The sequence below is a fragment of the Chenopodium quinoa genome, unplaced genomic scaffold (genome assembly GCF_001683475.1).
Source record: "Chenopodium quinoa cultivar QQ74 unplaced genomic scaffold, ASM168347v1, whole genome shotgun sequence".
Lineage (NCBI taxonomy): Eukaryota > Viridiplantae > Streptophyta > Magnoliopsida > Caryophyllales > Amaranthaceae > Chenopodium > Chenopodium quinoa.
The window spans coordinates 7,943,694-7,963,384 of record NW_018742738.1 but is presented as its reverse complement, the minus strand read 5'-3'; the positions used below and the strand labels follow the sequence as shown (position 1 = coordinate 7,963,384).

At 35.5% G+C, this 19,691-nt stretch overlaps 1 protein-coding gene across 1 annotated transcript; it reads left to right on the top strand.

The window, feature by feature from the left end:
* Nucleotides 1-11,739: 11,739 nt before the first annotated feature.
* On the top strand, nucleotides 11,740-15,309 carry LOC110724185. The gene is made up of 9 exons (XM_021903586.1): nucleotides 11,740-11,837; nucleotides 12,564-12,634; nucleotides 13,039-13,104; nucleotides 13,372-13,469; nucleotides 13,584-13,621; nucleotides 13,758-13,845; nucleotides 13,946-14,290; nucleotides 14,598-14,663; nucleotides 14,786-15,309. Exons 2-9 carry the CDS (start codon nucleotides 12,580-12,582, stop codon nucleotides 14,933-14,935), a joined length of 906 nt encoding a protein of 301 aa, XP_021759278.1. The 5' UTR covers nucleotides 11,740-11,837; nucleotides 12,564-12,579; the 3' UTR covers nucleotides 14,936-15,309.
* The last annotated feature ends 4,382 nt before the right edge of the window (nucleotides 15,310-19,691 follow it).

Sequence of the window (19,691 nt, the reverse complement as noted above, 5' to 3'; positions counted from 1 at the left end):
TTCACAGCTAGCTGCTAGCTGACATACTATATGCCCAAGCATTCGCCTCAATCATCGAAGACGACGAACCTTGAATCAGAGGCTTTCTCCCACGTTTTATTACCATCCTTACCCCAAAAGACCACAAGACCAGAAAAAATATATAGAAGTATTCAATTTATATCTAGAATTTCAACTAACAATAAAAGAGTTTAAGCATGAGCCAAACATGCAATTAATTATAATAACATCTCCAACATAAATATTTGACTTAAGAGCTCATACAACCTGATCACACTCATCTAAAGGCATAAATGTAGGAGATTTTGTTTCAGACTTTGTAGATTGATATGTAACTTAATCAAAAGATCTGAAATTTAGGAAAAAAAACCCATATTTTAAAAGGCTGACATTCTATACCTAGCATCAAGTTCTATGGATCCGGCATTAAAAGTCAGACAGAAACATGCTACAAATATTAAACTTGTAAAGCTTTTATAACTTAGTTTATCAAGAAGCATGTATAGCATTAGACGACCTTTGAATTGTGTCACCACTTAAATTTCTGATCCAATACTTAAGAGTGTTCAAATAGTCTAAAATTATTAAAGCTTCTACCACTCTGCTACAATAGCTAAGTTACACCTCATTTTTTATTCCCTCGACACTATCACCAATATTTTCAAGATAGTTAATCACAACATAAATTAGCTTGAAATGCAAAATAATCCTAGCAAGCCATACAAGTTCCAAACAACAATTCTTTTGGAAGAAAAACTAAAAGCATTCCACGAAAAAACCAATTACACATCTCAAAATACTATCACAGCACACAATGTTACAAAAGATACATATATTATTTTTAAAACAAAGAAACAGAACAAAACAGAACTCCAAAAACAATAATCTGAATATTAACCATATTTCATTTACTTAGAATTTTTAATTACAGCCTACTACCTAATTAAGCTATATAGATTTAAATCTAATAAGCTAAATAGATACTAACAACTTCAAACTATACCAAAAACTATAATCCAACTTCAAAAGCTTGACAAAAAAAAAAACCTAAACAAACTACTACCCGAACTACTAGGGTGAGGGAAACTTGTATGCTTCTGAATCTACATTAGAATCCCCGGTAGAATAGTGATATATGTTACCACCAATTTCATCCTCAGAGTTGATATCCCACTCCCCGGGATCCACTTCTTGTCCCTCATCATCATCATCCCCTGCCTCTTCTTCAAACGCTTCACCCTGCACCTGCTCCTCTTGAGGTTCACCCTCCTCATTCATCTCATCTTCTTCTTCCTCATCTCCTTCCTCATCTTCCTCATCTTCTTCACCATCTTCTTCCTCATCTACTTCCTCATCGTCTTCCTGCTCCTCTTCTTCTTCAGGCTGAACTTCCTCGTGAACCACCGGTTGTTCTTGCGGTTCTTGATGAACCACAAGAATAGCCTGATTAGCACCTTCCACTTGTACCTCCTCAACGACTCGACAAGGGACTTGTACAATAAACTGAACATCCTCATCATCTGAGTAAATCTCCATGTCAACAACCCCGCCCTCGACATTAGCCACCACACCAGACGTCTCTCTTATAGCACCCACGGATCTAGAAGCCTTTAACTTCGAATCGACTTCCGCCTACCCATCGCTACCACTGTCTATTTCTATAACACCAAACACAATCACTATCAACCCTAATTTCACCCAACTCCCATCGCTACCACTGTCTATTTCTATAACACCAAACATAATCACTATCAACCCTAATTTCTCTTATGGGCTTTTTTTTCAAGACCCTTAAATTAAGACAATTCAGCCTCCAACACACCCAACTCCCGCCGTAAAACTTTACATTTCCGATCAACCTCTGTACGGACATGCAAATTTACAGCTAAAGAATCTTCAAGTTCAGATTTTCTCCTAGCCAACAATAGAAAATACGATTTTTGATGTTCGCTTGAACCAGGAGGGAACTTTGATGAAGAACCGCCATTAAAATCAGCCATTTTAAGCAGAAGATGAAAATTCAGAGGAACTCAAAGTTTTTGTCTTTGAAATTGCTTTTGAGAAGTAGAATTTTACAAAGAAAACCATTTATGAAAATAAATAAGTACAAAACTGAAACCATTATGTCAATTTTGTGTCTCTTCATCTGCAATTTGCTACAGTGAATTAGTGCAATTGAAACCATAATGCATGTCTCTCCATATTCTGTTTGTAATAACACTACAAACGTACTACACAAGATAAAGAATAAGAAAATTCTAAAAATAGCTAAAAAGCTGAAAATATACTATATACAATCAAATTAGTACAAAATTAGCGTACCACAAAAATATCGTACCGAAAAATCACTCGGTAATATAGACTTCTAAGTTTGAATGGTTCACTCGGAATTTTAAACTTTTTTCGTCTTTAAAAAAAGGCACAAAAGTTTCCAATTACAACTAGCAAAACATTTACACACACTTTAAAATCACTCGAATTTTTTATTTTTATTTTTTTATTTTATTAAAGTAATCATAACTTTTACGCATAACTTACTTACACAATACGAATAATATATTTAATCAATACAACAAAAATAATTATTGTGAAATTGTAATACCACTTATTATTATAAAATAATCTTTATTTCAATATACAATACAAATTATTCCTACATTTAAAGGGAAATTCTAAATTCTCAAAGTATATACAGAAATAAAAACTAAGAAAAACAATCAACAATATCAACACCTGATATTAACCATTTTGAACTATCGCGCGCCTTGCGCCCGATGGGACAACTAGTATAGAAAAAAAAGAAGGGTCGAAAAAACAAGATAAGATCCGAATTAAATCAGAATAAAACTCGATAGACAGCAGTTTTTGCGGTTTTGTTTTTATCATATATTTTGATCCTGAAATTGGAATAAGATAAATAAGATATAGTTGGAAAGCTCTTGAAGTCTTCTTTCTAACCCAATTAGAATCAGTTTAAAATAATTTTTAGAATAAAATATACGAACGAAATAGTAGGATGGTGTTAGTTTTGTGTAGAGTTTGATATTTCATTCATATCTTTTCCGTTATAGCTCGGATTTGATATTATACTATATCATTGGAAAGATAATTTCAAGGACTGTCCAACCATATAAAATTTGGATAAAAATTATGAGGCACAAAAATAATATTTTACTATCTTTGAACGTCTTTCAATTCGGATAGAATTAGGATTTTAAAAAATAAAAGTTTTATTCAATTTCAAACTCTTTAATCTTATCTTTTCAAAAAGAATAACTAAGATCTCTTAGAAACTTATAGAAGCTTCCAATTAATCCTAATTGGTTTAGGAATGGTATTAAATAATTTGGACCCTCCACATGATCATTGGGTCATAGGTAAGGTGGGCTTAGGTTCCGTTTGGGCTTAGTTTAATATTTTGGCCATAACTTATTCGTTATAACTTGGATTTGGGCTTATAATATATCGTCGGAAACCTCTCTTCAACCCCATCCAACTATTTAATAATTGGACTCAGATTATGGACCAAAATAAAATGGACTAAATGTTTTTATAAAAAGGACACGAATTGAATGATTGTGAAGGACACGAAATGAATTATTTTGGGTTTAAAAGCACAAAAAGAGGATAATAAGTTATGGTTTGGGGAAATGGGCTAGGAATTGGTTAGTTTATGAATTGAAATATGGATTTAAGCACTCCAAGATTAAATACTTAACCCGACCAATAACGGGTGAAAGGTTGTTCATCATCGGGTTTGGTTTTGGGAAGAAATTTTTAGGTGTCTACAATTACCCTTAATGCGTGCTTTGCTCGCTCTAACGAGCTCTTACTTCAAAAGCTGAGTATCTCAAGCGCGTAGACCACCAACAATAGTGCACCCGCAACAACGACCTAAACTGTCTCTTACTTTGAGTTTAGCCGAGTTTGGACTAAAAACAACTACTCGCGTTTTATGTGAACTTAAAGGTTTTCTCACTATTATGGAGATGCTTTTTTGAGTTCCAAAAAAAGTGTAATTCTCAAATCCCAATACATGGGAATTTATAGGGAATTCTTACAAAACATTCTACTCTCCCATCAATGTGGGAGAACTGGTAAAAATCATTTTTTTCTTTTTATTTTAATTCAAAAACAAAAGAAAAATATTAAAGCCATAATTAATCAACAAGTGGCAACAAGGAGGGAGAGTGTAGGTGAGGACCACAAGGGGGGAAGGACCAAAGCCTTTGCCCTCCAAGGATCCCTAAACCGCCTCACTATCCCTCACACAGATCTAATCACACGGCACCACGTGGCGCCCATCCTTAGGCACCAAGGCGTGCTCAACTAGCGGCCTTGTGCCTGGTTAGGCTTACCTGTACGCGCATATGTGTGATGCATGCAAGTTGCCTCGGCCCATCAAGCCACGCATGCTTGCGGGCTGCTGGTCGAGGCATGTGCCCGCATGCTTCCAACAATGCTAGCATGCCAGCACATCGCTAGCTCGCTACCACTGCTAGCCGTTGCACGCGCTAGCATGCTTGCTAGCATTAGCGTGCTAACATGCCGCGTCACGCACCAGCTTGCACTGCTAGCAGGCTCGGCTTGGTGAGGCGCGCATTCTAGCTGTCATGCTAGAAATACTTTCCCCTAGCACTCGGTTTGCACGGGGCATTCCGATGCTAGGGGTGTTTTGGTAGTTCTTGATTTATTATTAGATTTTTACCGTCTTGTCTTTTATTAATTTGACTCGACTTGTAACGCTCGGTCTCGACGCTCCTAGCTTGATTTTCGACGTCTATGTTCATAATACTAGAGCGACTCATTATTTCCTTTCATATTAATTCATCGTGACGAATCGTTAGTTTCTTAGGGGTGACTCGAAGGGTTTAGTCAAAGTTAAGCTGTAATATTAATTATACATTAATATTATTGATCGCAAGCGGCCTTCAACTAAGTATTTGGGTCAGTTGACCTCATTGAATAATTAGATTTCTAATAATTCTAAACCCTCTATCGAAATAATACACTTGTTCGAAGGACACCATTCTTATCATATAGGGGACTCGAGGGTTTACCATATTGTCGTATAGATTTCTAGTAGCATATCGGTTGTACGTCTGCATTGTGCGCACTATTTTTTACTGCAGGGACTGAAAAATAGTTGAAGGTGAGTTTTTACGCACTAGAAATGGACCCACTCCAAAAAGGAGATGACTTGTCCCTGTCCACTCTAAACTCCTCAAACCAGGTGAACGAACGACCTCATGAGGAGAAACTTCAAAGTTGAGTGTTAAGCCAGTTTGAAAGTGAAAAATAAATAACAAGTACAGGAAAAAGGGAAGTTAGAGCTCTTAATGCTCTTTTTGATGTTATGTCACAGTCCACCCCTCTCATCATAAATTATTGGGGTATTTATAGGGGTGGGGAACTGTGCCCCTTTAGGATTATTACCCTAGAATTTTGTGCTCTAATTGGCAGCGCAATCAGGTGTTGGCACGTGTCTTGAGAAGGACGTCGTGTTGCGGCTTTTTTGTGATTTGGGCCTCCTAATGTAAGGAGGCCCTTAACTTTTTTTTTTCAAGTGCTCTTTAGGGTTTTACACGTGTCATATTCTTGTAGAGATATGTATCGCCCTTTGATTGGGCAACATGTCACTATTGGATTGGGACAAGTGTTGGGGTATTTTTAGCCTAAACATTAGCCTATCAAAAAGAGGTGACTCATTCTTTTTGGGTCGCCTCCTATGATCTTCTACTCAAACTGATATGTCCGAGGACACAGGCGTTTGAGAATTCTTTATAGTAAGCGGACGAAGTTGTCTATCTATTAAGAGGATTTATCTTCTGGGCTAAACGCCTTGTTTTGGTCTGCCTTAAATTCCATTAGGGAACTTTTGAGTCTCAAAATCATGTGGACGGGTCATACCACCTGGCATTGGGATAGGACATCTTTCACTCGAAATTTCGGGATGCGGTTCGTATTTCGCTGACCTGGCTGTCTTTTTTACACGCCATTAATGTATCTGTATCCTTCTCCACCTAAAATGATGGAGTTAGTTTTTAAACCGTTTGAATTCTAGGTTAAACTTTTCAAAAGTAACCGTTTTAATTCCTGGGCAGGAAAGATGGGTTTACCATTTTGCCCTCATAAGTTCGGCCAGTAAATAGAAGATGTTTGACTTTATTTTGGCACTTTGGAACGTTGATAATTCCAAAGAGAAGTCAGAGCTTTTTAGAGACATAAAGTAATTTCCTTTGAATATTCGAGAGCTTAGCCATGTGTTTGAGGTTACCGGTCAAATTTTTGAGTTTTCCAGTCAACCTTCAAGACTTTCTAAGGCTTTTCAAGTTTTATACACGGACAGAGGTGACCACCCTACCCTTTTTCTTCTTCCTTTTTTCCTGTACTTGTTATTTATTTTTCACTTTCAAACTGGCTCAACAATCAACTTTGTCCGTTTCTCCTCATGAGGTCGTTCGTTCACCTGGTTTGAGGAGTCTAGAATGGACAGGGACAAGTCATCTCCTTTATGGAGTTGGTCCATTTCTAGTGCGTAAAAACTCACCTCCAACTATTCTTCAGTCCCTGCAGTAAAAAATGGTGCGCACAATGCAGACGTACAACCGATATGCTGCTAGAAATCCATACGACAATATGGTAAACCCTCGAGTCCCCTATATGATAGGAATGGTGTCCTTCGAACAAGTATATTATTCCGATAGAGGGTTCATAATTATTAGAAATCTAATTATTCAGTGAGGTCAACTGACCCAAATACTTAGTTGGAGGCCGCTTCCGATCAATAATATTAATGTATAATTAATATTACAACTTAATTTTGATTAAACCCTTCGAGTCACCCCTAAGAAACTAACGATTCGTCACGATGAATAAATCTAAAAGGAAATAATGAGTCGCTCTAGTATTTTGAACATAGACGTCGGAAATCGAGCTAGGAGCGTCGAGACCGAGCGTTACAAGTTGAGTCAAATTAATAAAAGACAAGACGGTAAAAATCTAATAATAAATCAAGAATTACCAAAACACCCCTGCCATCGGAATGCCCCGTGCAAACCGAGTGCTAGGGGAAAGTGTTGCTAGCATGACAGCTAGAATGCGCGCCTCACCAAGTCGATCCTGCTAGCACTGCAAGCTGGTGCGTGACGCGGCATGTTAGCACGCTAATGCTAGCAAGCACACTAGCGCGTGCAATGGCTAGCAGTGGTAGCGAGCTAGCGATGTGCTGGCATGCTAGCATTGCTGGCAGCAGGTGGGCACATGCCTCGTCCAGCAGCCCGCAAGCATGCGTGGCTTGATGGGTCGAGGCAGCTTGCATGCATCACACATATGCGCGTACAGGTAAGCCTAACTAGGCACAAGGCCGCTAGTTGAGCACGCCTTGGTGCCCAAGGATGGGCGCCACGTGGTGTCGTGTGATTGGAATTGTGTGAGGGATAGTGAGGCGGTTTGGGGATCCTTGGAGGGCAAAGGCTTTTGTCCTTCCCCCCTTGTGGTCCTCACCTACACTCTCCCTCCTTGTTGCCACTTGTTGATTAATTATGGCTTTAATATTTTTCTTTTGTTTTTGAATTAAAATAAAATGAAAAAAATGATTTTTACCAGTTCTCCCACATTGATGGGAGAGTAGAATGTTTTGTGAGAATTCTCTATAAATTCCCATGTATTGGGATTTGAGAATTACACTTTTGTTGGAACTCAAAAAAGCATCTCCATAATAGTGAGAAAACCTTTAAGTTCACATAAAACTCGAGTAGTTGTTTTTAGTCCAAACTCGACTAAACTCAAAGTAAGAGACAATTTAGGTCGTTGTTGCGGGTGGACTATTGTTGGTGGTCTACGCGCTTGAGATACTCAGATTTTGAAGTAAGAGCTCGTTAGAGCAAGCAAAGCACGCATTAAGGGTAATTGTAGACACCTAAAAATGTCTTCCCAAAACCAAACCCGATGATGAACAACCTTTCACCCGTTATTGGTCGGGTTGAGTATTTAATCTTGGAGTGCTTAAATCCATATTTCAATTCATAAACTAACCAATTCCTAGCCCATTTCCCCAAACCATAACTTATTATCCTCTTTTTGTGCTTTTAAACCCAAAATAATTCATTTCGTGTCCTTCACAATCATTCAATTCGTGTCCTTTTTATAAAAACATTTAGTCCATTTTATTTTGGTCCATAATCTGAGTCCAATGATTAAATAGTTGGATGGGATTGAAAAGAAGTTTCCGACGATATATTATAAGCCCAAATCCAAGTTATAACGAATAAGTTATGGCAAAAATATTAAACTAAGCCCAAACGGAACCTAAGCCCACCTTACCTACGACCCAATGATCATGTGGAGGGTCCAAATTATTTAATACCATTCCTAAACCAACTAGGATTAATTGGAAGCTTCTATAAGTTTCTAAGAGTCTTAGTTATTCTTTTTTTAAAAGATAAGATTAAAGAGTTTGAAATTGAATAAAACTTTTATTTTTAAAAATCCTAATTCTATCTGAATTTAAAGACGTTCAAAGATAGTAAGATATTATTTTTTTGCCTCATAATTTTTATCCAAATTTTATATGGTTGGATATCCCTTGAAATTATCTTTCCAATGATATAGTATAATATCAAATACGAGCTATAACGGAAAAGATATGAATGAAATATCAAACTCTATACAAAACCGACACCATCCTACTATTTCGTTCATATCTTTTATTCTAAAAAATATTTTAATCAGATTCTAATTGGGTTAGAAAGAAGACTTCAAGAGCTTTCCAACGATATCTTATTTATCTCATTCCAATTTCAGGATCAAAATATATGATAAAAACAAAATCGCAAAAACTGATGTCTATCGAGTTTTATTCCGATTTAATTCGGATCTTATCTTGTTTTTTCGACCCTTCTTTTTTCTCTATACTAGTTGTCCCATCGCGCACAAGGCGCGCGATAGTCCTAAACTGTTAATATCGAGTGTTGATATTGTTGATTGTTTTTATTAGTTTTTATTTCTGTATATACTTTGAGAATTTAGAATTTCCCTTTAAATGTAGGAATAATTTGTATTGTATATTGAAATAAAGATTTTTTTATAATAATAAGTGGTATTACAATTTCACAATAATTATTTTTTGTTGTATTGGTTAAATATATTATTCGTATTGTGTAAGTAAGTTATGCGTAAAAGTTATGATTACTTTAATAAAATTAAAAAAAAAAATTAAACATAAAAAATCCAAGTGATTTTAAAGTGTGTGTAAATATTTTGCTAGTTGTAATTGGAAACTTTTGTGCCTTTTTTTTAAAGACGAAAAAAGTTTAAAATTCCGAGTGAACCATTCAAACTTAGAAGTCTATATTACCGAGTGATTTTTCGGTGCGATATTTTTGTGGTACGCTAATTTTGTACTAATTTGATTGTACATAGTATATTTTCAGCTTTTTAGCTATTTTTAGAATTTTCTTATTCTTTATCTTGTGTAGTACGTTTGCAGTGTTATTACAAACAGAATATGGAGAGACATGCATTATGGTTTTCAATTGCACTAATTCACTGTAGCAAATTGCAGACGAAGAGACACAAAATTGACATAATGGTTTCAGTTTTGTACTTATTTATTTTCATAAATGGTTTACTTTGTGAAATTCTACTTCCCAAAAGCAATTTCAAAGACAAAAACTTTGAGTTCCTCTGAATTTTCATCTTCTGCTTAAAATGGCTGATTTTAATGGCGGTTCTTCGTCAAAGTTCCCTCATGGTTCAAGCGAACATCAGAAATCGTATTTTTTGTTGTTGGCTAGGAGAAAATCTGAACTTGAAGATTCTTTAGCCGTAAATTTGCATGTCCGTACAGAGGTTTATCGGAAATGTAAAGTTTTACGGCGGGAGTTGGATGTGTTGGAGGCTGAAATGTCTCAATTTAAGGGTCTTGAAAAAAAAATCCCATAAGAGGGTTAGGGTTGATAGTGATTGTGTTTGGTGTTATAGAAATAGACAGTGGTAGCGATGGTGAGGCGGAAGTCGGTTCGAAGTTAAAGGCTTCTAGGTCTGTGGGTGCTGTAAGAGAGACGTCTGGTGTGGTGGCTAATGTCGAGGGCGGGGTTGTTGACATGGAGATTTACTCAGATGATGAGGATGTTCAGTTTATTGTAGAGGTCCCTTGTCGATTCGTTGAGGAGGTACAAGTGGAAGGTGCTAATCAGGCTATTGTTGTGGTAGAAGCTTTAATAATTTTAGACTATTTGAGCACTCTTAAGTATTGGATCAGAAATTTAAGTGCTGACACAATTCAAAGGTCGTCTAATGTTATACATGCTTCTTGAGAAATTAAGTTATAAAAGCTTTACAAGTTTAATATTTGTAGCATGTTTCTGTCTGACTTTTAATGCTGGATCCATAGAACTTGATGCTAGGTATAGAATGTCAACCTTTGAAAAAAATGGGTTTTTTTTTCCTAAATTTCAGATCTTTTGATTAAGTTACATATCAATCTACAAAGTCTGAAACAAAATCTCCTACATTTATGCCTTTAGATGAGTGTGATCAGGTTGTATGAGCTCTTAAGTTAAATATTATTGTTGATGGACAATGATTAATGCATACTCGTTCTAACCTTAAAAGGCATCACTCTAGCTACGTGATGATGAGCTACCCAATTTTCTCTCCTAATATGAGACCATACAAAGGAATTAGAGTTATGAATACCGTCTCAAAAACAAGACATTCTCAATAACTTTATCTAAATCAAATATACTAAATATTGTGCCGGCCAAAATACATCAAGAAATTGGTGAATGAAAGAATACCAAGCAAATTAACTTTGACTTATTTACTAAAAGTTTCACCTAAAATCTTTAAGGTACATTCTAGATAGTATTGCCAAGCTAAGTTGGTATGGTCTAATGGTAAGGATTAAGGAATATACCTTTTAACATTGAGTTTGGGGGTTTAATCATCATTAGAGACACTTTGAGGGTTTACCTTTCTCCCCTCACACTCAAAGTATCCGACCCTGCAAGTATCGAACCAAATAAAACAAAAAAAAAATTCATAAGGGTTGAGGTACGATCAGAGTCTTTCTCCTTACCTTTGAAAAAAAAAAAAATCATACTCTCTCCGTTTTTTTATTTGCATCACTTTTCTTTTGTAGATTATTTTTTTAATGCATCACTTCTATTTGTTAACTTTATAATTTATATTATATTTTATCATTTTTCTCTCTTACCTTAAACAACACTTAAATTATTTTATCATTTCTCTCTTTTCCGTGGTCTCCCCTTAAATAATAAAAATAAATATAACCTTTCACACTCTTTATTTTTCAAGGTTTCTATCTTATTTAAACTTTAATTATTTATTTATCCACTTACAATATTATATTATTCTCCTAAAACTTTTTTGAACGATTATTCTCCTAAAACTTTGTGCATTGCTAAAATAAAAATGGGAGGTATATCTTTTCACCCTGGGCAATTCAGTCAACTTACAAAGTTAAGCTCTAATGAAACGCGTTTGATTCATCCACGTGGTAAGTCAAGGCTCAAGAACCAACTGGCCTTGTTCTCATCTTCTTGTCATTTTAGTTTGTTCTATTAAATGATTGCATAAATAAAATACAGCTCCTATCAAAATCAACTGGATAAAATAATTGTAGAAGCAATGACATGCACTTGGCCCAAATTAATTAATTAAAATTATTAAAAAATGTAGAAATTTCTACCCAACAAATTGCCTATAAAAGGAATCTTCTGTACACCAAATTTCTTCCCCCTCCCCTCTCTTCCTTTCTTGCATAAAATTGCAATATCAATCTCTTCTCTCTCTCTCTCTCTCAAAATCTGGTATGTTCTACTCTTAGAATCATACTTTGTTTCCATTTTCAACATACATTTTTCTGAAATTCTCTTTTAAAGTGTTATATTATTATAATATTTTCAAGTCCAAATATTAAGGCATGCAAGTTTTGTATGCAGAGTATACATTATATTTTGTTCTTACTGAAATTATATTATATTATATTTACTCTTAAGAAGGACACTTATTGTATTGATTTATCAAAATTAAATCAAATATTCCGTATTACTTCTCTTAAAAAAGAGTAAATTATGGAGTAATTAATTGATTTCTTATGCTTAAATTCTTGTATCAGTATGACTGTCGAACCGTCTTATACAAGAGCTTAAGATAGTCATATACTTTTGGTTTTGTCAACATATTTTTTGTGACTTTATTTTTGATAAATTAAGTCTAATAATATAATAAATTATGATGTTACCAAAAAAAAAAAAAAATTATGAAAATTGCTGATAAGACGATCTTTAAATGAATTTTTTGGTATTGCAAAGAATATTGACAAAATTAATTTGGTGTTACTAACTTATAATATTGTTTCTTTATCTTGCATTTATTTCTGGTACAAATTTGTTATAATTCTACTTTAATCTGTCACTTTGATTGGACTAAGTCTAAAAAGGATATTATGTCATGGAGTACCATTTTTGAAATAAAATTTCATGGGTAAATTGCCTTTAATTATTTTAACTAATTTATCTGTGTTACATTTCCAGAGCTTAAAATATAGCAATGGCATACGAGGATCGATATGTACAAGCCCCAAAATATGACTGTCTTTTGTTTGGTAAGTTTTTCGTTCAAAAATCTAAATAATTAATACTATAAAAAAAATGAATGACCTTTTGAGATCCTAAAGTACGTTAATTCAACACTACCAAGTTACCAATACATATTCTCTTGAAAAAAAAAATAATAATAAAAAGGAAAAAATACTTCACATAATACAAAGTATCCATCCTCTAAGCCTCTAAGGTACTTTCCGTACAATAAAAAAAAAAAAAAGGCTTGAGTTTTAATGTTTTATTTGTTTGTATGAGAAACTTTATACAACCATTTCACCGTGATATAGTCGGATGGTTGGTTCATACATTAAAAAATTTATAAACATCAAATTGAATTGGTCTAAACTCTTTTTTGTAGGAAGTTATAATATTAAATTTTGTACTTACTATTTTCTTGGATTTGCAGATCTAGATGATACTTTGTACCCTCTTAGCACCGGGCTATCAAAAGAAGTTCTGAAGAACATTCAAGGTTAGGTTTATTCCATCAATAATATACTCCTTTGATTATTTGTTCTTACTTTGGCTTTTATCTTAAACAAATAGTCACCCTATAATGTTGCATGCATGTTAATGAAATTCAACTAATAATTTTTACTATTAATTCCGGATAGATTAGAGTGCCAGTATTTTTTTCGCCCGTATCTTTAATTTATTATTTTATAGTAAAACTAATTATCTTTGAATTAATAAATGTTAGTTCTAATCTTTTTATTATTTCAAATTCTTACTTGAACAGATTATATGGTTGAAAAGTTAGGCATAGACAGGAGTAAGATAAATGATCTGTCTAACCTTTTATACAAAAACTACGGCACAACAATGGCTGGTCTTAGGGTATGTTTAATTTCTGTATGTACTTACGTCACGTAATTGTATAGTTTAAATTACATTAGACTTGATGACTTTAAGAATGATGTTAACATATGGTCTTATGTATTATTTATGTAGGCAATTGGCTATGATTTTGACTATGAAGAATATCATAGGTAAGACACACAACTTGCTCATATTTTACTTGCCATTTAATTTCTTACGTTATTACTCCTTTAGTAACTAGTAAAAATAAATTAAAGTAAAACCAAAACATCTAAATTCTTTTTGTGATTATTGTGGTTTTCACAGTTTTGTTCATGGGAGATTACCTTATGACAACCTAAAACCCGACCCGGTTCTTCGAAGCCTTTTGTTAAGCTTACCTATTCGTAAAGTTGTAAGTTTGTTACTTTATTATTATTTGTCGATCTTTGTAATTAATCTTTTTTCTTGAATATCGACCTAATTTAACTTCTCTAAATGTTTTATTGGTATAGATATTCACCAATGCGGATGAGACTCATGCTATTATAGCATTAAAAAAGCTCGGATTAGAGGATTGCTTCGAAGGTATCATTTGTTTCGCGACTCTAAACCCGACACACAAAAACTTTGCATCAGACGACGAAGATGATATTAAGTTTGTAGGAACAAGGCCGAGGACACTTTCAAGTAACAACAACAATACTAACAATGACACTCAACTTTTTGACATAATGAGTCATTTTGCCAATAAACAAAATGATGCTACTACATTGCCCAAAACACCCGTTATTTGTAAACCATCAGCATCTGCAATTGAAAAAGCTCTTGAAATCGCCAACTTAAACCCTCAAAAAACAGTAAGTTTTATCATCCTTATATCATTTTTATTTATTTTCCTCAAATAATAACATCAATTATTGTAAGTACTACATTTAATATAATATATTATGTACCTCTATTTTACATTAGTTGTAACTATTAGACATTGTTTACTTATATTCTACATCAAATCGTTAAAAATAATGTAACATAGATATAGTACAATCAAAGTTTATATATCGATGAAAATGTGAAACATGAAGATAAAAGATTAAAAAAAAATAAAAAAGTGGTAGTAGTAATTATAATCCTAATGATTGGAATATATTTTTTTGTCAATTTCAGATATTCTTTGATGATAGTGTCAGAAATATACTGGCTGGAAAACGTGTGGGTCTTGACACTGTACTGGTATGCATTTCTGAAAATTATTGTTGAAAACTTTGTTTTTTGTCGTTTTCCTTAACATGGGTCCCACACTTTGTTGTGATCTTATTATTAAATTGGGAAAAATGTGTTGGATATACACGTAGGTTGGAACTTCTCACAGGCCAAAAGGAGCTGATTATGCACTGGAAAGCATTCACAATTTAAGGGAAGCATTACCTGAGCTTTGGGAATCTGATGTTAGGGCTGAAATCTACTCCGAGAAAATATCAAGAGAGACTTCTGTCATTGCCTAAGTTCATCATGTGTTACCCTCGATCATGATCGAAAATTAATAATCACGTTAATAATGTTATTTAAACAGAATTGCTTGCTAACAACTTCTATGTTGTATGATCTAGCTAGTAACATTACCATATTTTCGAATGAATGGCCGACGGGATAATAGTAATATTCTATCAGGATGGAGGAAATAGAGGAGTTTGAGATTAGAATATAATGTCGTGTAATAACAAGTAAAAGAGGGTTTCATATATTAGGATACTCGATACATTGTATCATAAAATCTCCTAAAATGTATGTCAAGTAATGGATGAGTGCATGTACAGTTTTTCTCATGTCTTATTTTTTTCCAATAATGATGGCATGATGTCATTTATTTTTAGCAACTAGTTAGAAGTCCTTACACCTATGTTTTTTTCCTTGGCCTCTTCTTCCTGTACCACTGGAATCCATAAGCCAGTTGGCATTTGGCATTATATTATTTCTTTTAGGTTGAGAATACTACTATACAAAACTATATTATTTCTTTTAGGTGTTTTATTGAAAAATTATAGTAATGGTTTACTTTAATTTCTCAAAATGTACTGTAGGTGTCGTTATTACATTGATACTTTATAGAGAGAGTGTGTGAGGGATAATTCATGTAATTAGAGCTTTCCTCTTATTTTAAAATTTATAGGTATGGTCTACTTTAATTTCTCAAAATGTAGGTGCCTTTATTGCATTGATATTCTATAGAGAGAGTGAGGGATAATTCATGTTATTAGAGCTTTTCTCTTGATTTTAGGAAATTTTGAGATCGTTTCTCATTACTCATCTTTGGGACCCTTTATAAAAAAAATATATAAAAAATAAAAAAAAAATTGATACTTTATACAAGCACATGAATGTTACGAAGGCATATGTGTTAATGTAAAAAATTGCAAACAAGCAATTGACACTCAATTAAACGTTTAAAGTCAAGGATCACTTTTATTCCATTATTGGTATGGAAATGGTTGATAACCGTGTAAAATACCTTGGTTTGCCAACTGTTGTGGGAAGGTCGAAGAAAGCGGTTTTTGCTTCTATAAAGGATCGAATTTGGAAAAAAGTTCAAGGTTGGAAAGAGAAACTCTTATCAAGAGTCGGAAAGGAAGTTTTGTTGAAGTCAGTTATTCAAGCAATCCCAACCTATCTTATGGGTGTGTATAAATTCTCAATTGGCTTGATTCAAGAGATTCACGGTATGATGGCACGATTTTGGTGGGGTTCGGATGAGAAGGGGAGGAGAATTCACTGGAAAAGCTGGGATTCTCTATGTCAACCAAAATTCCTTGGGGGGATGGGGTTTAGAGATTTGGGGGTTTTTAATTATGCACTTCTTGGAAAAGAAGTTTGGCGTCTTGCAACTAATTAAAACTCTCTAGTTAGTCGCGTGCTAAAAGCTAAATACTACCCCCAATCTTCTATGTTTTAGCTTAGGTTGCACTTGGTCCGGTTTCGAGCTATTTGTGGAAGAGTCTATGGAGTGCTAAAGCCCTCGTTAAGGAAGGCATGCTTTGGAGAGTTGGGAATGACACACCATGAATATATGGGATGACCCTTGGCTTGTGACTGATGAGAGTCGCTTTGTTACCACTGACAGACGAGAAGATATGTGCACCATGGTGAATAAGCTGATGGATGACACGGGTTGCTGCTGGAATATTGAAAAGATTGAGAGTATCTTTAATGACTGTGATAAGCAGGCTATTTTTGCTATCCCAATTAGCGAACGAAAGCCTGTTGACACTCTCACATGGGCGTTTTTAAGGAATCGCCACTATGAGGTGAGGTATGCCTATCTCCTAGGCAAATCACATCCGCTGGATGATTTTGAGCAACTCTGGGTTGAATTTTGGAAGGTAGAGGTCACCCTGAAAACTCGTCACTTCTTGTGGAGGTGCTGAACGAAATCCCTGCCAACCAGAAGCATTCTGCATCACAGACACCTAATTGAGGATTTCCTTTGTCCTTGCTGCAAGTCTGAGAGTGAAACAGTTGTTCACGCTGTTATCGATCACATACCCCTGTGCTCACCAACTTTGGGTTAGGAGTGGCTGCGAGGAGGCTCTTAATTATGCACCAACCGATTCGTTTAGGGAAGTGTTACTCCACTGGGCAAAAAATCTCCCGAAAGAAATCTATCAGAGAGCTATTTTTCTGACTTGGTTTATTTGGTTCCATAGGAACAAATGTGTCTTTGAAAATTAGTGGGAGATGGCAGATGTTCTCCTTAGACATAGCAAGTTGGTAGCTGACTTTGGTGTATACACAGAAAAGATATATGGGGGTACTCAACCAACTCCCGAGGCGGCTGGAAGAACGGTATGGTCGCCTTACCCTGCTGGTGTAGTGAAGATTAATGTCAATGTTGCTATTTCTGATGAAAGTTGGGTGGGAATGGGAGCTATAGCTCGAGACAACAGGGGGTATGTCCTGTTCTCAGCAGTGCGCAGGATCAAGGCTTGCTGGGAGCCGTTGGTAGCAAAGACCCAGAGAGCATGGCAGCTCAGTTTGGGATTAAAAATGCGAGGGATCATGGTCTAAGTGATGTGATTCTTGAGGCAGACTCTTTGGAAATGGTCTCAAAGATGAAAAATAACTCTTTATCTCTAGCAACTGTTGATGGTATTCTTGAAGATATTGTGTCTGTTAGTATGTGTTTCTCTTCCATCTTTTAGTTACATGTTAAGCATGATCGGAACTTTGTCGCTCACCACTTAGATAGGTTAGTGTCGTATGGTAGTGAACAATTGTGGGAATATCTCATACCTGAGGAGATTTCTTCGTATATAATGTTGGACACTCTTTCTATGAATTAAATGCACTAACCGTGTTCTTAAAACAAAAAAAAAAAAAAACAAAACAAAAAGTCATTCGTATAAAGCACCATTCCAATCACTTATTTATTTATTATTATTTTTTTGACAAAGGAAACACAAAACGAACAACAAAACTAAAAAGAAAAACAAAGTAACTCTCGACGACATGCCGCCCTAGCAAGAGAATGGGCCTCTATAATAGAAGTCCTAAGAACCTTCCGAATATGACAGGTAGCGAAGGAAGACATAATGACCCGGAGTTCCTGTAGAATCCATATGACCGACACATCCTCTGTATCTTGACTCAAAAGAAGACGAGGAACAATCAAGCAGTCAGTAAGAACACGAGTAAACCCTCGCAGACGAGCCTTTGAAGACCAAAAGGCAAGCAAGTAACTCCGAATGAAGCGTCGAGCTAGCCACACAAGCTTTAGCACCACCATTAACAGAATGAGGTGAAGAGGCCAAACGAAAACACCAACCAGCGCGAGCCTTATGAGAATTGTTATCTCAAGCCCCATCAAATCACATAGTATAGGCACATCCAAATGTCATAGTGCCACAAAGCACATAAGTGGACTGTGGATAATTAAAACCCGGAGGTCTATCCATAGGCGAAACTTTCAAATTACGAGCACTCTGGCTTCTGTGGCACCAATCTGAAGCCAAGTCCAAAATAGAGTGTGGAGAATGAACCGCTGAACGAAATCTCACATTGTTCCTTGTTAACCAAATTGCCCAACACATCCCAAAGAAAAGATCCAAATTAAGCCAATTCTTAGAGGAACTCAGACCAGAAATAGCACCCGAAACCAATCAAGAAAAGGCAAAGTAGTATCATACAAAGATAGAATACCCTAATCCACAGAACACCACAGAGATCCAATAAATGGGCTGTCTCGAAACAAATGAGCCACGAATTCATCAAATGTATGATAGAAAATACAAGTTAAATCTAGTTGAATACCTTGTCTCGAGAGTGTTTCCATTGTAGGTAAAGCATTATGAATGGTCTTCCAGGCTAACATCTTCCACTTAGGGAGAATAGGACAACCCCATAAGCGTTTCCACCATGTAGGAGAGAGCAAAGTAACAGGGGAAGCAAAATGATTAGATAAAATATGTAAGTAGGCTGATTTGGTAGAAAAGAACCATCCCGCATATATTTCCAATAAACAAAATCATCAACTTCCCTCATAGGACGCTCTAGACCAAGAATAGAAATTGAAACAGAAGGGGGAAAAAGAGATCTAACCAGGGAAGGATTCAAACTAGACGAGTTGAAAAGGAACAACTCCGACACAAAGGAAGGTCGAGCATGAATTGGAACCGAATCCTTAAACTCAACCCTAACATTGGGAACCCAACAATCATTTAAAATACTAATATTACTCCCAACACCAACCTTCTAAGCAATTCCTGAAGAAAGAACAGAGCTTCCCTCTAAAAGTCCCCAACTACCCCAAGAAGGTCGGTTACAGGATATAACCGCCTTGTGCTGAAGAAGAGAAGGGTATTTAGCTCTAAGGACCCGGGAAGCTAAGAGTTGAGGATTATGCCTTAAACGCCAAGACTGTTTAGCAAGCAGAGACACATTAAAAGACCGGAGATGACGAACACCCAAACCTCCCAAACCCTTTGGAGGTAAACAACAGCTGCAGGAGCCATAGCCAAACCCCTAGAATCTTTCCCAGACCTCCACCAAAACCGTAATAGAAGAGAGTCCACCCTATCACAAACCGTAGCAGGCACCTTGAACACCGAAAGCACATGATTGAAAGGAGCTATCAGAACAGAATTTATAACCACCAATTTCACGTTAGCCGAAAGCCGAAGAGAAGAAAAGACTGAAAGATGCCGCACTAACTTATCAATCATAAACTAAAAGCTCTTACAATTGCTCCGGTCCATGTCAACAGGAAGT